This window comes from Vicugna pacos, chromosome 15 (genome assembly GCF_048564905.1).
Source record: "Vicugna pacos chromosome 15, VicPac4, whole genome shotgun sequence".
Classification (NCBI taxonomy): Eukaryota; Metazoa; Chordata; class Mammalia; order Artiodactyla; family Camelidae; genus Vicugna; species Vicugna pacos.
The window spans coordinates 35,444,246-35,464,308 of record NC_133001.1 but is presented as its reverse complement, the minus strand read 5'-3'; the positions used below and the strand labels follow the sequence as shown (position 1 = coordinate 35,464,308).

The 20,063-nt window shown below is 33.5% G+C and overlaps 1 protein-coding gene across 2 annotated transcripts in view; it reads right to left on the bottom strand.

The window, feature by feature from the left end:
* HEATR5B (HEAT repeat containing 5B) overlaps positions 1 to 20,063 on the bottom strand; it is an 89,611-nt gene that overhangs the window by 53,473 nt on the left and 16,075 nt on the right. For both annotated transcript variants that reach the window (XM_006215538.4, XM_072937923.1), the window contains exons 9-18: positions 16,839 to 16,994; positions 16,104 to 16,354; positions 14,340 to 14,451; positions 13,030 to 13,182; positions 11,753 to 11,852; positions 11,317 to 11,426; positions 10,178 to 10,341; positions 9,300 to 9,475; positions 6,953 to 7,058; positions 5,278 to 5,468 (exon numbers count right to left, since the gene is read on the bottom strand). In XM_006215538.4, coding sequence (XP_006215600.1) covers positions 5,278 to 5,468; positions 6,953 to 7,058; positions 9,300 to 9,475; positions 10,178 to 10,341; positions 11,317 to 11,426; positions 11,753 to 11,852; positions 13,030 to 13,182; positions 14,340 to 14,451; positions 16,104 to 16,354; positions 16,839 to 16,994 — 1,519 coding nt within the window. The remainder of the gene's footprint in view (positions 1 to 5,277; positions 5,469 to 6,952; positions 7,059 to 9,299; positions 9,476 to 10,177; positions 10,342 to 11,316; positions 11,427 to 11,752; positions 11,853 to 13,029; positions 13,183 to 14,339; positions 14,452 to 16,103; positions 16,355 to 16,838; positions 16,995 to 20,063) is intronic.

The following is a 20,063-nucleotide window of genomic DNA, read 5'->3' as shown; positions in this document are numbered from 1 at the left end:
AGTGTCCATTAAAATGTTCAATTTAATGAGTTCTGACAATTGCATATAGTATGTGACCACCATATAATCATAGTATAGAACAGAGCTGTCCCAGGAATATAACACAAGCCACGTATTTAATTTCAAATATTCCACTCACCACATTATAGAAGGTAAAAAAGAAACAAGTGAAGTTAATTTTAATAAATTTTATTTAACCCAATATATCCAAAATATTAAAATATCAAGATGTAATTAATGTAACAAATTATTAACACGATATTTTACATTCTTTTTAAGCACAAAGCCTTCAAAATCTGATTATACACTTACAGCACATCTCAATTTGGGAAGGACACATTTCAACTGCTCAATAGCCACATGTGGCTAGTGGCTGCCATATTAATAGCATAGATATAAGACATTTTCATACCACAAGTTCCTACTGTTTCTTTGAAGTCACCTACCTCCCCCAAACACTTTGGAAACCATGGATCTGTCTTCTATCACTACAGTTTTACCTTTTACATAGTTTCATAAAATGAAATCAGATAGTACATAGTCTTTTGTGTCTGATTTTTTTACACAGCATAATGCTTTTGAGATTCATCCCATTTATTTACTCATTTCGTCAATGAATATACCACAATTTATTTTGCCATTTACTAATTGATAAGACATGTGGATTCTTTCCAGCTTTTGGCTCTCATGAACAAAGCAGCTATAAAAGTTTTAGTACAAGTGCTTGTGCACACAAATGTTTTCACTTCTCTTGGGTAAATACCTAGGAGTAGAATTGCTAGGTCATAAGGTAAGTGTATGCTTCAGTTTGGAAGAAATCACCAAACTATTTTCCAAAGTGGCTGTACCACTTTACATTTCCACCAGCAACGTATGAGAGTTCCAGTTATGCCACATCCTTACCAACACTTGGTATTTCCACTAAACCGTAGCTATTCTGTTGAGCATGTAGTAGGAGCTCATTTGCACTTCCCTGTTGAATAATGATGTGGAACATCTCATGTGGTTTTTTTTGCCATGATCGTATCTTCTTTGGTAAAGTAAATGTTCAAATATTTACTCTAGTTTGAAATTCGTATTTTCATTTCAACATTATTGTGCAAAAAGCCAAAGTTTTTAAAAGTGATCAAGTCCAATTTATTGATTTTAAATATTTGATGGTTTACGTTTTTTTGCATCCTAAGAAATCTTTGCATAATCCAAGATAACAAAGTTTTCTTTAACGTTTCCTTTTAGAAGTTTCACAGTTAGCTCTTACATCTGGATCTATTATTGATATCAAGGTAATTTTTTTATATGCTGTGAGTTAAGTACTGAGATTTATTATTCTTTTTGCTTCATAAATATAGCCAATTCTCCAGCACCACTTGGGGAAATTTGCTGAGAACCAGCCTTGGTACCTTTGTTGAAAATAAATTATACATACATAAAATAAAATACATACAAAAATACATAAAATATATTTATATAAATAAATATAAATAAGTTAAAATATTTATAGAAATAAAAATATACACATACATATAAATTCTTTCTGGGTTTTTTACTCTGTTCCATTGATCTATATATCTTTCATTATGTCAATACCACCCTCTCATGATTATAGAAGCAACATAAAAAGTCTAAAAGGTAGTGAAAATTCTCCAATTCTGTTATTTTTCAGTTGTTCTGATAGATGTTCCTTTTTTTTTTTTTGGCACAAAGAACCTCTTTTAATATTTCTTGTAGTATAAGCCTGTAGACAATGAATTTTCTCAACTTTTCATAGTCTGGAAAAGTCTTTATTAAACCTTGATTTTTGAAAAGCATTTTCTCTGGGTATAGTCTAGGTTGACAGTGTTTTCTTACAGTACTTTAAAGATGTTACTCTACTGCCTTTTGCTTGCATGGTTTATGATTAGAAGTCTGCGTATTATCTTTGTTCCTCTGCATGTTTTTTCTTCCCATTGGCTGCTTTCACGTTATCTTTATCACTGGTTTTAAGGAATTTAATTATGAAGTGCTTTTCTTTTGTTTTTCTTTCATTTGGGGTTTGTTGAGGTTAATGGATCTATGCATTTAATAGCTGTCATCAAAATTACACGATTTTTTGGGCCATTATATATTCAAGAAATTTTTCTTATCTATCCTTCTGTGATTCAAATTACATGTACGTTAGACAGCTTGAAATTGTCCCAGAAGTCAATGAGACTGTTAATTTTTTTTTCCCCAGTCTTTTTTCTCTCTGTATTCATTTAGGATAATTTCTATTTGTATGTCTTCAATATCACTATTTTCCTATGTAGTGTCTAATCTTCCATTAATTCCATCCAATGTATTCTTTCATTTGAGATATTTTACATATTTAGAAGTTTCCTTTGGGGTGCTTTATGAATTTCATTTCTCTTCTCACCATACTAAAGTTTCCTTGTACTTCCTTAAAAATATGGAGCATATTTATAAAAGTTCATTTAATATGTTTGGTTGCTAATTCCATTATCTCTTTTATTGCTAGGCTTGTTTCCAATAGTTGATGTTTTCTCCTAGTAATAGGTCTTGTTTTCAAACTTCCTTACGTGTCTGATAATTTTTTATTTGAAACTGGATACTGTGAATTTTATGATGTTATGTACTGCATTACTTATATTCCTTTGAATACTGCTGGGCTTTGTTCTGAGATGCAGTTAAGTTGTGTGGAATCAGTTTGATCCTTTCAAGGCTTATTTTTAAGCTTTTCTAGGGTGGGCCACTATTGCCCCAACTACTAAGGCAATATCCTTCTCAAGAATCCATTTTAGGAGGTCTTCCCAATCTGGATAGTGAGAACACGGGCTATTCTCAGCCCTGTGCGAGCTCTGGGTGTTGTTCCACCTATTCCTTCCTGGTGTGTTTTCCCCTGATCTTGAGCAGCTTCCCTGTACTCATGCACAAATCAGTGCTCACCCAAAGACTTGAGATGATTCCTCTCTTCTTAGCTCTCAATCTGTGCAACTCTCTCCTCTCTCATGTTCTACCCCACACATTCTAGGTACATTGGCCTCACCAAACTCTAAATTCTCTCTCCTCAACTCAGATGGGTTTGGGTTTCCTATCCCTGCAGTTCAGCCTGGAAATTCTCTCCAGGCAGAAATCTGGAGCCATTGTAGTACTCCCTGTCTTTGTTTCTCATTTCATAAGGATCGCTGCTCTGTGCTAGCTGTTGTCCAATGTTTTTTTCAAAACTGTATTGTAACTGTCAATAAGCCATCCATGATCAAACTTCTGTCAAACTCGTAAAATAAAATCAAGAGATGAAAAACCATCACCAAGACTCCAGCCAGTCAGTTTGCCTATGGCAAACAAAGAAAAATTGCAAGTGCTGTCATAGAACAGATGTTAATAAATGCATTAATAAAGGAAGTGAACTAAGTCCATCCTTAGCAGTATATCTAACATATCCATGGATAAGTGATCTTTATCTCTCTATGCCTCACTTTCTCCATCTGTAAAATGAACATATTATTATTCTAATACAGCAGTCATTTTGAGGAATTAAAGAAGAATGAATGCAGTCTGTGAATTCTAAAGCATTATACAGAACAGAAACTTCTTTCCTGTTGTGACTTTCAGAGGTCATTTCAGTGAATGAAGAAGCTAGACCAATTTTCTCAGTGATAATCATCTATTCAATAAAGTAAATAATCTAAGATATACAAATACACATTTCCCAGAGGTCTTGGAGTGATTTTCAATTTGAATGGAAAGAAATTTAACCAGTAATGATTTTTATTTTTTTCTGAATTGAATCTTAAAAAATTGAAACTACTCCCTATTAACTGAGAACGATTTATAGAAATGATTTCAGTCTTAATGCTAAGATGGCATAAGATTTTAATGTGCAAATACAATTGACAGACCTGTATGTATAAGTTATTTTGACCTTTCATAGTTGTATATTTTATCAGCAACAGATAATGTTGATGGAACAGTCTGACATAATGAAGACACAGGATATTGAAGCTTTTTCAAAAGAAATAAAATGCTAACAAATAATTATGACATTTCATAGAGATTTTAAGACAAATCTCACTTTCAGGTAAATTAAAATGTGAAAAATGGGTAACAAAACCTATGTAATAATTCCAGGTCATAATAAATTATTTGGAGAAGCTAACAAAACTAAGCAATGAAAACACTTGCAAACCATTAACCAGACTGGTATGAATATGAATGAAATGCCCTTGAGTTTCACCAGAGTTTAAGCACAAAGTAGTCCCACAGGTACTGAAGACAGTACCTGTAACTAAAGAAAAATTTACCAATCAAGAGTTTTTAAAGAAATACACTTCCATTTTATCTACTAGTAACAAAACACAAATCATGAAGCAGGTAGCTAAGATTGGTTCTGTCTTTTTTAAAAAATCCTTAACAAAAATTGACTTCAGAATCAATGACAAATACTTGGAAAAGGCAAAGCTAATCTATTGCTAGAAAAATAACCGAAGCCATCCTGCAGAAGATTAAGTATCTGGGAATATTTCAAACTATATTCTGCCTGCCCATATGATTCATTAGTGATTCAGACAATACACTGGGGCTTTAGCCTATAACCACCTAAAATACCACTCACGTGTGATGACAAGGAAAGCCATTCCAGAGTTCAGAAAATACTTCTTCCAAACTACTACTTCGCAACCATTGCTTTCCTCAACCTCTCTCTCTCTTTAATAATTATGATGCAGTTTGGTATAATTAGTATTCAAAATATACAACAGCTAAGAATGATTAATTTGCATAACTCAAGTATCAGTTCTTGACCACTCAATTTTCAACTGCTCTACTTAAGTGCCTGATTAACAACCAACAGTCACTAATAAGTACATTTGTCATCTTAATCATTCTTATTTGGACCTCTGAGATCACTCTTTTTAATTAATATGCCAAGAAATCCTTAAAACCTAATGCTAAATGTATCTCCTGTTTCAGGGATAATTTAAGAGATAACAAACTTGGTAGTAGTTAGAAAGAATGGCTTACTCCAAAAAGTGAAAAATTAACAGAAAGAATAATGGGGAAGCAGAGATAAAAGGACTTCAGAACACTTCCTCAGAGCAGAGTACACATTAACTGAGAGGAATTTTTACCAACAATCCTCTTGATTCCATCACATAACACTCAAGGGCTGAAACAGAAATCCTCACTACACTGAAAGTATCTACCATGTGGAAAAAATAAAGTCCGGTCAATAATTACTGATTACTTAAAAGAAACCTTTGCCTATATGAGAACCTTAACTGATTGATAAAGAGAGCCACTTACTTGTCAAAGCTATACTGGGCCATTCTAGCAATGAAAGTTGCTTCTCCAACCACCTGAGCCATTCTCCCAAGAGCTTCCCCTGCTGCGCATCGTAAGATGGGGTTTGGATTGTCAAGAGCCCCCATAACCAGTGTCAGAGCAGATTTACGAACTTCCTCAGGTCCTAAAGTACTTTTGTTTTCAGCCAGGCCCTATGGTTATGTGGGGGAAAAAAAAAAAGGCTGCAATCTTTGTAAATATACATTTATTTTCACACATTATTTTCTTCAGCCAACTTTCACATGCATATACTATGCCTAGAATACCTGTTAGACGGACAGTAATCACTTTACTAAACATGATTTCACAACATGATATATAACATAGTTATAGTTGAATCAGCCCTAAAACCAACAATCCCTGGGAGTGTCTCTATCCAAAAACAAATGCTTAAAAGTTGTTTTTAAATATAAAGTACACTGTATTATTATTAAATCAACTGTTATTTAACTGACTGAAATTTATCACTGTAACTTTAAGGAAGGAAAAGGCCTGATGAGTATGAAACTTTGACACGTTTACATAACACTTCCAGAGAAGACAATTATGTCATAAAGAGTATATCCAATATATACCTAAAGACAAAATGAGGTAAGAATAATCAGTAAGTGAATGTTGATACAGTTTGTTCATCATACTAAATTGTTAGTATCTCTGTTCTAGTTACACTTAGCATCCTGGAACTTAAATTACTTACTTGAGACCAAAAATCTAAGTCATGGTGCCTAGGGAAAACTACAGCAGAGGCAGCAGTGAGCACATCTATGAAGAAAAGTGCACTGTACAACAATATTACAGTTGATCACTAGCCTTCCAACCACTAAGGAAAACCATGACCACCCCATTCCTTTTTAAAAAAACCTCAGATGCTGGTAGCTAATGGTCTCTAAAAAGGACATATACTAATGATTACATAAATGGTACAAACCTTGATTTGTATAACCAATGCCTACATCCCTTTTCCCTGGTGCTTACAAAATGTGATTTAATTCATGCCCATTTAAACACTTGTTGCCCTTTTATTTTAAAGCAGTAATATGAAGCTTGGCATTGAATAATATGAATATATAATATGATATATCAAATATATCATGAGGGGCTACAGGCTGCCAAGTATAGTGCATGAACTCTGAGAGATAGGCAAAATATTTGTTACTTCACTTTATACAAGTGAAATCTGAAGTTCAAAAAAGGTTAAAGGAATCACACAAGACAGAAACCTAGTTAGTAGCTAAACCAGAACATGATATCTAAATGCAGCATTCTTTCAACACAGCCTCTCCTGATTTATGGTCTAGATCACAAATCAGACTTAACCTTTATCTAGTTAGCCTCTAAGGGAATCTCAGGTTTCATTAGTCAGGTATGTTTGAAAATTCTGAAAGAACATACTGGCATTCATAAAATCTGAGACGTCAAATTAAAACAGGAACTTTAACATTACTGAAATATAAAATATTTATTTAGTTATAATGAGTTTGATATAGTTTCTAGTAATTTCATTAAAATTATATAAAAGCATAATTATAGAGATACACATGTAAACACAGTAGTCCAAATATGCTTGACTTATTATATTAAAGGCATTAATTAAAATCATAGTTTAGAATATTTACTATGTTTTAAAAGTAAATACCTTTAATGCACTAAGAACAGCTGTGAAAATATTAAGCTGCACAGCCTGCTGGCGAACACCTTTGGCTTGTTTAACACATTCAGCAAAATGATCCAACATCTGTAATCTACAACAAAAGAATAAAGATCACATTAGCAATACTTTTTATTCAAACACAGCTCAAAAAACAGAGATAAGGGTATAAGCTAATTGTTTAACAAGTAATACCTCATGCTATCTCTTTTCTATTTCATTCCCTGGTCCAAACCAGATCTCCTCTTTCTGAATTAATACATGGACATGTAACTACTAACTGGCACAAGGCAAGCAACTAACGTTAAGTTTCAACTAGCAAAATAAGTGGTCTTCAACATTAACACTAGTGTACAACAGAGTGCCTGGCATAAAGTAGATGCTCAAGGTTTCTTGAATAGAATAATCATTAATTGTGCATCTCTGTGGAAGACTTTTAAGTTGGAAATGTTAAAATGTGGCATGATTTTTCTCTTTTTAAAAAACACTCTCACATAGAAGAAAATAGTATCTCACATCCTATCTCTGGAAGCTAATTGGGAGATTTTTTTTTTTAAGAATTAGCTTTGGTCCATTTCATTAAATGTGAAAAATCAGAGGGGAATTTTTTTTTTATTATTTCAAATTTTAAAAATGACAGTTAACAACAACACCAAAAAGAAATCACAGCCATTTGAGACTATTCTGATTAAAGAGAATGAGGTCATATCATATTCTTCTAAAAAGAAATGGGTGGGGCAAAGGAATCCAAGGAAATTGGATTTCATACAGAGATGACTATGACCTGATGTAGGAAATCAAAATCTCCAGGAGATCACTGTAAGAATTTAAGCTCAATTATAATGGGCCATAGGTCTCAGTTCAAAGCATTCTTCAAAAAATACATAGGAAGAAATCATCTAGCCTCCAGCAGGAAATTCAGTTAGAGGCACCTGGGGCTAAAGCTGACACTTGTACACCTGTTCTGACACAGATCCACATCCGAGGTGAGGCAGCAGGACATCACTCACACTGCTTTCAAGCACACACACGAGAAGAGGCACACGGTCCTCAACATTGCCAGCAAACATCATTTGCCTATAACTGACCTCAAATACATAACTAAAAAAAAAATTTTCTATGTTGTAAAATATTTATTTCTTTTAATTTGAAAAATATTAACAAAAAATTACTACCAAGAAATAACCATTGCACATGTTTATGCATTTTAAAGTTCCAAACTGGGATCACTTCTTACCTTATACCGTTTTCATTTAACATTGTATAATAAGCTTTCTCTGATACCAAAACACTGTCTCTGTAAAAAGTATTCCAGCCTATCAATTTTCTATAATTTATTCGCTCATTCCTCCATTATTGGATATTTATGTTATATATTCTTTTTTAATAGAACTTGATCTTGTTCCACAAAAGTGATTTAATAAAGTTCAGATAATCCTGGATTCTAGTTATGGCTCTCATAATTAGCTGTATAATTTGGGGCAAACCATAAACTCCTAGACCTGGATTTCCTTAGATTTAAAACAAGGATATTAAAGTAGATGCTTTATAAAATTCTTTATAAAATTAAAGACCTTTAATGATCTTTAACATTTACGTGGCAACCAAATGTTCTTAAGGTATCTAGGTACAGTAAAATTTCATATTTAACATTTCCCCCTCAAATTTAAAAGCAATTAGTCAAGTAATCTACACATTTAAAGATATATTATCTTTTCTATACAAATGAAACAATGTTCTTGAGGCACAGTTTGTAAAACTCGAATTATCTTTGAAGGTCTTGCATTAATATATTTTCATTCTTTCTCTTGGGAAAATCATCATAAATACATAAAATGCCTACTGAAGTTAAGGATAGTGTCTGTGGGCATAGAATATAGCAAACTAAAATGCTTCTATTAGAAAAACAACCAATTACTTTAGTTTTCCAAATTCTAGACTTTAACCATCTGACAAATGTTACTAGGTAACAGACGTCTCATCCACTTACTTCCTCAGTAACAAAACAAAAGACTTAGAAAACTGATGTCTCTATTTAAAGATATGTATAAACTGATGTTTCTATTTTAAAGATATGTATAAACTGGCAACTATTATAATGAAAATTTTATTGTGTAAAACCTAGTCCACAATACAGTGGATACCAGATGCTAGCACATAAGGCCAAATCTTAAAAATAGTTTCAAATTATTGCACGCAATTTATTATGTGCCACTTACATTATGTTTATGAGACTACTACTAGCCTTATTGCAGAGTTAACTGGGGTGGGAAAATCTACTGCTTAAAAATAATTTCTATCTAACTTAAAATTACCTGACTGACTTTATACTAACCGGTGTTTATAAGAAACATGAGGAAACACTACACCAAAAAGGGCCACGGAAGCATCAATGACTGAAACACCAAGAGGCAGAGGGCCAGGCACAGCTTCTCCAGCAGGTATCCGTAAGTAAATGGAGGAGGGATCGTGCTCCAGAGCCCCACTTCCAGATGCACTGTTTGGCTGGAGCTGCAAAAGAAAGACAAAAAATCATTGAAAATCCATTTGGGGAAATCCAATGCCAAGTACTGGGCATGAAGAATAGAACAGGGGAGGAGAGAGAAAAGGTAACAAAAGAATAGACTGATTGAATCTGAAAAATTTTAAATAGATTTTAAATATAATTTGGCCATTAAAAAATGTCATAACACTTTATGCAATTTTAAGAAAAGTTTTGTTCATTCTAAAACATTTTTATGGTACCCACCTTAAAATTTCTAAGCAAAATAATATTAGGAATAAGTTAAACCCACAAAAAATTTTGAAAAGGGACCTTTAGTAACTCTTTTTAAAAAGTGCATAAGAAATCACATATTCAGTGGGCAAAGATTCTAAATCTTCAACCTATGCTATTTCTCTTTAACCTGTCACAAAAAAAACTAAAACAAAGCAAAACACCAAGAACTGAAAAGCTAGTCAAAATTGATCTCTGCCACAGCAACCACCGGGTATTTAAATAAAAGAATACTGAATAAAGACAATTCACCCAATTCTAACTATTTCTGGTTAACTTTTTCACTATCCACCACTAGGAAGGTATGTTTAAATGTCTCAAAAAGCTAAATGAAAATTAAATCTTAGTCTACAACATTTTCTTTTTAAATGACAATGTGTAGCAGTGCCATTAAGTTCGATCAAGCTAGTATTTCATTTCACTGTATGGTTTACTACCTGGTCTTCAATGGATTTATGATCAGTTTCTTGAAGCCAGGAACCAAGAAGAACACTATCATCATAATGGCAAAGGGATCTGAGGAGAGAAGTAGTCGTGTTGGCTGAGTTGTCAGTCAAAGTGAACTCTGCTACCAGTTCTCTGAGAAGTGCGTTGAAAGATCCTAAAAAACAGAACTTCAGATCAGATTAAAAAGAATACTTTTTATAAAAATGACAATCACTGAGCAGCAATATGTTCAACTGGAATAAAATAAGTAAATCCTTATTCTCTTTAAAAAAATCCATGTTAAATATTTTAATGCTGGTTTTAATATACAATAATGGTACTTCCTCTTTTGTTACTTTATTATGCCTTTTAGTCCAAATTATTTAAAGTAATTAAAAACTCAAATAAAGGAAATATTTCTTATTTTAAATAGATTAAATATATCATGATTTTAATTCACTATTAATTACCCAATGATGTACAAACACTGAACCAGAGCATATCAAAATTCTTGAGCATGGTTGCACTGGAAACAAATCAATGACTTATTGTAATCTTAACATTTTATATAACATTTAATTTCTATAAAAGTATATTACTATTCTCTCTCCAGATTCCTAAATTATTAGCTATATTATAATAATGAGGGTAGTCATTAAAAGCACAGACTTTGAACGTGAAACAGCTGGATCTGAATCCACGCTCTGCTATATACTAACGCCCAGACTTGTGCAAGTTATATTACCTGTAGGTACCCAAGATTCTTCATCTTTAAACAGAGCTATATTTGAGCCTCTAAAGGTTGTGGTTAGAGTCAAAGATGCTACTGTATGTGCAGGGCTTAGAACGGGACCTGGAACACAGTAGTGCTCAACAACTGTTAGCTACTACACATGAAGAAAAGGGAAACTTACATAGTGAGTCAGTGGGACAGCCGTGGTCAGAACTCTATCATACTGTGAAGAACTAGAAAGGTATACTGAAGACTTTTTTCGGGGGGTAGGTAATTAGGTTTGTTTGTTTGTTTGTTTTTTAATGGTGATATGGAGATCGAACGCAGAACCTTATGCATGCTAAGACATGCTCTACCACTGAACTACACCCTGCCCCCTTGAAGAATTTTTATTAGACATCCAAAAATTTCATTTACCTTCATACGTTTTGGGAGGTAACAAAGCCAAGATATCATAAAGCCTTAAACGAACCATTGCAGCACTAGCTTTCAGATGAGCTCCATGGGCTTTAATTACAGATGGAATGCTAAAATATTAGAAGTATAGTTAGTATCAGCTTATTAGAATAAGCATTACTTATAAACATTTTTTTCCAGCAATGCATCAATGTATTGGCAAAGAACATTTGTAAGTATTACATTTTCCAGTTTATTTTGTGACCTTTACTGTTAGTAATAGACACACCATAAAACACAATTTTATTTTAATCCATACCACTACTGCAATTTTTAAAGTCACTTTACACAAATAAAGCTTTCTATGTTTCCTACATGATACCAGAGGGAAGTACAAAACTTGGCTATTCATAAATACATAAGATTGGATGTTAACGTGTCGTAATTGCTTACTTACTGTGACATCATAGTCATGGCACATTCAATAGGAGTCATCAATTTTCTAATCACATCTTCCGTTAGGAGTTCAGGACAATGGGCAACAAAACTCCTCATTGCTAAATAAAAATTTTAAAAGGACAGATTTGGAGCAGCTTTTGTGATGATGAATAAATTTATAAAATTATATAAAGGAACCCACAGTTTTCAATTATTACAAAATATAAGGTCCTAAACACAGGTCAAACCAAAATTAGAACCAATTGCAACTACAGAGAAAACTCATTAGAAAAGTCTAGAAGAGTGGACAGCAGTAATGGAGGGACGGAAGATATCTGTTAGGGAGAATTCTGAGAGCGAGAACTTGGAGGTCTATGACCCCACATGAATTCAGATGACTACAAAGAAAGCTGTTTCAGAACAGAACCAAGTGAGGACATAATGGCCCAGTGAGAAGGAATACCTTTATTGGCTCTTCAGCAGTAGAGCTAAGACTAAAACAGCTCCTAAGATATGTGGAAACAAAACTGACACCTTGCCCTGCTGCCTTTATGGTTAAGTGTACATCTGTCTCCCACAGTTTGGAAAAAAAATCACCCTCAGATAAAGTGAAAAGGACAGGGTCACTCAGTATAATTCTAGTTTTCAAAGAAAACAAAACTTGGGCCTTTCCTGTAAGCTGCTGACTCCTAAACTAAAATAACCTTATTTCATTACTTTTAAAAATGCTGATGTCTAAAAAAAAGTATCAACTTTTGCAGATTTGACAATGATAGGAGAAAAGAGCTATTTGTCCATTATGAAAAGACTGACTGTAAACTCGGTAACCTTGGTAACTCTCAGTTTCTTTTTCCTCTAAATAGACACTAGACTTTTTTACGTGGTGACCCAGTGCTTCTTCAGGTGGAAGACTGCATGACTGGGAATTAGGAGGCCTGGGTTCTGGCTTTCGTCTGACCACTATAATTTCCTTTCAGAGTCTCGGCTTCATTTTTATTACAAAATTAGTAAACTAGTATAGATCATTAACAAAGTTTATTTCTAAATCAAAAAGCCTACCAATTCACCCTTATATATTAAAATAAAAAAATTGAAGTAATGATTTTCCTTCACTTCATAAATATTTTAGTAAGAAAATAATATATTTTTTAAAGTAACTGACATTTATTGAGCATGAATCATTATTCAGGCATATTTCTAAGCAATTTGCATGCGGTAACTGATTTAATTTTCACTCCTACCTCTAAGGTAAGCAAGAAAATAATATTCTGAAAGTGTAATCTTTTCAATTCTTACCACATAAAGCTCCAGCACGACCTTCCAATGTTACCTGCCAGGTAAAGGAATCTCCTCGGGCCTTCTCAGCCTCCAATTCCTTTAAAGAACGAGGGAAAACATTTCGCCACAGTAACAACATCTTGGGCAGATGGTAACGAACGACAGACGGTCCTAACGGAGAAAATAAGAATACAAAATCAGATATATATATAATATACATTACAAACATTAATAGTCAAAGAAAAGAGCCCCAAACAAGCTTTTAATAATATCTATCATTTCACTCTATCTTTACCTCTAATACTAACATTTAAAAAATGTTTCTTATTAAGTAAAAAATATATAGCTAATTAAAGCATAATAAAATTCATTTAAAAAGTATCGATATTTTTAGGATGCAATATAGAATTAATCCACAAAAAGTCATTTAAAAGAAGCCACCCAAATATATTCAGGATGGTGAATTACATTCTATCAATGACAAAGTATATTCGGAACATATTTTATGAAGTCTTTTCTATAAATATATATGTATATAAACATATACACTCACTCCCAAACACATATGTATATTTACTACTCCACTTTAAGGGCAGCTGATATGGTTAATTTAATTTTATGGAATAGTATATTGAGAACTAGGAACCTATATTTACATTGCTAAGGAACTCTTTTAACATATCACTTAACATACTTAAACTTGCAGGAAAAAAGTTACCACTTTTTATTTCCTTTAGAAAATGAGGTCAAGGTATAATTTCCAAAAGGTGGATGCATCAAGCAGTGAGTAACTTTGCAGTACACACACACATACTCTTTAGAGTAGAAACCAAACATGTGAAGTAAAAAGTGGAACGCCTCATCACATGATAACACATATCTCTGTTCCGTGTACAACGGTAAACTCTGCCTGCATCTCAGATTTATCATAGCACTTGGGAAAGTGAAGTGCATAAGAAGAACCCCAAGAAAGCAGCCCCAACAATACCTTTTAAGTGTGACTCTATTACCCTACTAAAAACATCACTAGTCTTCACCTTGGGCATGGAATGTGCCCATATACGCTCATCTCTTTTAATTAACATTAAGCTAATCAGTGAGATCATGGCTTTTCTGATGGTAAACGTGAAACTTGCTAACACCTTTCTCATTAAATGTACTTAAGCAGAAATTACCAAAAAGAAGAAATTACCAAGTGATGAGAAAAACACCTTTACCATTTCACAACCTCACTCAATGTGAAAGTTAAATACTTTTAAATTAAATTTTCTTTACAGTCTACTGACAGTTATAGAATTAGCCAAAATCCTATTCAAATATAATTATACCTAAAGTCATAAGTGCTCCAAGTAAGAGCCATCCAGCTTGGGTGCGCTGTAAAGAGAGCCTGCTGTTTTGGGCAGCAGTTCGTAACAGATCTTCAGCAATGCTAACTACCATCTGCAAGAAAAGTTTAGAACTGGATTTTAATTTAAATAAGTTAACAAAGTCGAAAAAGAAAATACATAGCTAGTATACTTTTTTTAAAAAAAAGAAGTTGTTCTTTTTTGTCATTGCTGTTAGCACGTTTTTAAAGAGGAAACATCAAGACCTAATCACTTCCCACTGCACTGCTGACTCCAAGGAGATCCAGAACAGCAAAGGGGTTAACAGTAAGTTCCAGAAGCCCTGGGTTTATATCCCAGTTCTGTCATTTCCTAGCTTTCTGATTTAGGACAACTTAATCTCCCTGCCTCAGTCCCGTAATTGCTGAAATAGGAATAACAGGAGTGCCAACCTCACTCTTCTCAGGATTAAATAAGTTAACACAGCAAAGCACTCAGAACAGTTCTGGTCCATGTAATCACTTAATAAATGCTATTATTAGTAGTACTGTTATCCTATATTTAAAGATTTGCTGTACTCTTATTATATATCTGCCATTAAGCTAATCTAGGCTTATCTGCTATAAGGTAACCTAAGACTATGCCTATAGTCTTAGAGAGAGAGAAGACACAAAAAATGGGAAGTAACAATCATCACATAATCAAATGATAAAATAATAGTACAGATGTAGTGATCAGCAAAGAGAAAGGCTCTTATAGACTGAGTAGCTTTGAAGAGATTTCGTGAAAGAGATGGAACTTGAATTGAGCCTCTAAACAGACAGGTTTAGTACAAGTGAACAAGAAGACAGACAAACATCTAATGTACAGGATGAGCATGAGCAAAGGCATGGGGGCTGAACAAAAGCATGGGAAGAAAGCAAGATGACTAGTCTTACTAGAGCAATGGGAAATTAGAACGAAAGGTAAGAATGAAGGCAAATTATTAAGGTACCACTTTAGCAGACAAAAGTGATTATATTTTATTCTCTGATGGCTGGGTAGTTCCTAAAGGTCTCAGAGGAAATATAAAATATGAAAGTCGTGTGGAAGAGATGGGAGAAAAAGACTCCTAAAAGAATAATCAGCGAGGAGGCAACTGTATGGCAAATGGAGATGGAAGCCTAGATTTGAGTAGTAGCTATGGAACTCACAGGAATGCATGGACATGGGCCGAATAACCCAGAAAAAATACGAATTAAAAAATCTAACCCGAATGTAAAGTTGTAAATAATATTTACATAAGCACTTAATATTCCTAAGAAGAAAACCATGAGAGCAGTGTAAGGTATAGTAGAAAAAAAAGGGAAAAAAGGTAACTGATTCATGAAAACCATTCAACTTAATAATTAAGTATTATCAAAATGCTAACTATGGCAATAGCACACTTTCTCGACATTTTGAATTATAGCAATGTGATTTTTAATTTCTAAAACCCCAAAGAAAAGCTCTGATTTCTAAAGAGTTACTATAAGGCATTTTTGGTCTCTAAAATAAATCATAAAATTATATTGTACCCAGACAAAACCTATTATCCCTCTATCAAAATTAAAAATCAAATTTCAATTGGGTTCTGCCAACTCCACATTAGCAGAATACTGTATCATTTATTATCATAGTAAAATTGTTGCTGTACGATCACCCATTTCAACATCAAACACAGAAGATGTTCCAGTGAAGACTGAAGCCCACGTGACGGCGCTTACAATCCTAAGATCTCCGTCATACCTTTCCCTTGGCATGAGGAATGCCCAAAGGACACTGATGAACTCCACCTAACAAAGCCGCCATTGCAAAACTGTATCCACTAACAGCTTCTGGTGAAGTTTTCAAGTTGTTGAGCCGTTCTGCACACCTGTCTAGAAAAGGAGTCAACTGGAAAGGTAATGCCACAGCCACACAGCGCAAACACCACGCAGCAGCAAGTCGAGCTGCCATGCTTGGATGAAGAAGCACTGAGGTCACAGTCTCCAGGAGGCCTAAAAAAGAAATACTCAAAAAATCACTCTTTAATGAAGTCAGACAATTTCATGAATTAAAAGACTATGTATAACACAATAATTAAAATCGTAATCATTATGGTTTTACACACACACTTTCAGAAATTTGTCCCCCAAAAATATATTAACTCACAAACAGGAAAGTACTTTAAAGGAACATTTTCTACAAAGAACACAGTACACTTACATCCACTAAACCATAAATGTTGATATAAAGTATTCAATAAATTTTAGCCAATTATTAGGAAAAAAAAAACCTACCATGACTGTTCTTGATTTGTCTCCCAAAACTTTATTTCAATATTTAATTCAAGATTCACTATCACAATGAATCCTAAATAAAACCCAAATTTTAACACATGATCTAAACTAATTACAAAGATGAGCAACCAATCAGGAGTTAAATATCAATCACACCTATGACTTTAAAAATAGCGAAAAAATATTTCCATGAGTATCATACCTATAGATGCTTCCTGAATAAGAGGGGATGCCGTGGCATTCAGGCTCTGCACCAGGCTCCCGAGCTCCTGCAGGGCACAGACCATCACATGCTGGCTTGCTGCGATGTCTGCTGCTCCAGATTTGTTTTCACCACTAGTGTCATTCACTACCGCTTCTGGAAACACAAAATCATGTATTTGATGTAGGAGAATTAAAATGATATAATTGTTTTGATCTACACAATTCATGTTTTTAAATTATACCAGCGAATGCCTATTAAGAACTCTATATGCATGCTAAATATCTCTAATAATCAGGGATACAAATCAAAACCATAATGAGATATCACCTCACATCTGTCAGAATGGCTATTATCAACGGGACTAGAAATAATAAGTGTTGGTGAGGCTGTGGAGAAAAGGCAGCCCTTGCACACTGTTGGTGGGAATGTATACTGGTGTAGCCACTGTGGAAAACAGTATGGAGTTTCCTCAGAAAACTAAAATGAGAACTACCATATGATCCAGCAATTCTACTCAGGGTATTTATCCAAAGAAAATGAAAACACTAATTAGAAAAGATATATGCACCCCCATGTTCCTTGCAGCACTACAATTGGCCCTCCACATGTGGAGGTTCCAATATAAAGGGCAGACACACACCATTTTATATAAGGACTTGAGCATCTTCGGATTTTGGTAGCTGTAGAGGGGTCTTGGAAATAATCTCCCATGGCCAAGAGACATGTATTTACAGTAGCCAAGATATGGAAACAACCTCGTTTCCATTAGAAGATGAATGAATAAAGATGATACAGTATATGTACATAATGGAGTATTAACTCAGCCATAAGAAAGAATGAAATCTTGCCATTTGAAACAACATAGAGGGAACTTTAGGGTGTTATACTAAGTAAAATTAAGTGAGACAAAGACAAATACCATTTATATGCAGAATCTAAAAAACAAAACAAATGAACAAACAAAAAAATCAAAACTTATAGCTGCAGTGAACAAACTGGTGGTTGCTAGAGGAGAGGGGGTTGGAGGGTGGGCCAAATGAGTGAGGGGGATCAAAAAGTAAACCTTTCAGTTATAAATTAAATAAGTCACGGGGATATAATGTACAGCATGGTGACTATAGTCAGTAATATTGTATTGGAATTTTGAAAATTCCTAAGAAAGTAAATCTTAAAAGTTCTAACCACCAGAAAAAAATTTCGTGTAACTTCGTATAGTAATAGACGGTATCTCTTGGTGATCATTTTGCAACATTTAAAAATGTCAAATCATTTATGCTGTCCAAACTAATATAATGTTTATGTCAATTACACTTCAATTAAAAATAATAATAAAAGCATAGTGTCTGCACAGTTACAAAAACAAAAAGAACTTTGTATATAGTTATTTCTTAGCAGAAAATTTGTACAAATAAACACTGAAGTGAGTTAAAAACACTGTTAATGACTTCATGGCATGTTAAATATATACTGAGGTATTTGGTCTGCTTCTAGGAACACCAGCTAATTTTAGTAATCAATAGAAATCATTTGTTACACAGTAACAAAAGCATAGTCTCTGGAGAAAGAAGAAGTGGATTCAAATCCCCGGTCTACCAGTTACGTTAGTGATGTGACATCTGGCAAAATACTCAATTTGTATAGGCTCCTCCTCTGCCTATCTCTAAGGTCATTGTGATGATCAAAAAGTCAATTCATATAAAGAATTTAGCACAATGCTGCCCCCAATAAACATTCAGTAAATGTTAGCAGCTAATGTTATTAATTTATTATTTTATCACTGATATTTCAAGAGCTGCAATGTATTAGTAGCATGACTGTCAAATTATTGACAAGCAAGTAGATCTTTAAGAAAAGTGACTTAAGAATTTCTTACTGGGACGTTCCTCGAAGTTTCAATTAACTTAGCTGGCCCCTTCTGACACCTTTTAGTTTCCAATAGAACTGAAACATGTTTAATCATGGGACAACTAAAGATTCCTTGTAAAATTCCTGAGAATATATTCTGGCTCATATAGTCCAGATACTAGCATTGTGTTTAATTCTGTTTCAACCATTTTAAAAATCAAATGGTTAATCTATGACCTTAAGATTAATAACCCTTAAATGACAGCAAAATTTTCTTATCTTTTTTACATTCATTATCAATTAACAGGCTATAAAATATAGAATAATAGAATATAATAAATTAATATATTATGGATTAAAATTAAATACCTCTTTTCTTCTTAGATATTTCTGGAGTTGGAAATACATGAACTCTCTCTTTCAGTGACTAAACTAAAAGCTCCCTAAACAGATGCCAGCTATATGTCCCTTGCTATTTTACTACCATTTGGCACAGTGCTTTTGACACTCAAACATTTCTTCAATGAATCAATGTCCAAATATTTTTCAAGTTGTGAACCTAGGACAGACTACTATTTTAACATTATATAAAGAACAGTATCTCATTAATTTAAATACCCTTTAATTCACAATTCCTAACTCTCAGTCAGTCCTATGCATTTAAAATATGGTTTGCCTAGGAAGCTATTATAAACAACAAAAACTATAAACTATTTATGGATTTATTTTTATTAATTTTATAAAGTATTTAATATATATTCTCTAAATACAAAGTACTAGATATTATCTGTTCACTAAATTCTTATTTCTAAAACCCTCTGTTACGTAATATGATTTTCCTGATTAAAGCTAATGTATATTCCCAACAGTGATAAACCTAAACTATCTCAGAGAATTTATATTAAACTCCGCATTTTTTCCCTAATTGTATTATAAGCTCTGTTAAGGTAGGAATTTTATCTTACTCACTGTTCATATCTTGAATTAATGCTTTTCAGTCTCAGATGCTCAATAACTATTTGTTAAACTGAAAAATTTATAAAGTTCACACTTCCTAGAAAAGGATTTCTTTTAATTATGAATTACTGAGATTTCACAGTATATCCTACGGTGGGCTAAAAACCACCTGTAACTGTTCCTCTCTAAGTCTTCATATAAAGCCTATCAAGGGAGGGGAAAACGCAACAGGCTCCAAGAAGGAAAATCAGAACAGGTTGTTCCTCGAAGACAGCAAATCAATGTGCTGTGAATACCAGGAGAGCTGTAAAATCAGTAAAGGTGCTAGAAATAAAACAGGATACCTAATCTTACAAAGGCACTACCCAAATCTTGAAAAACTCTACTTCACTGTAATTGTATGTTGCTTTCATAGCAAAT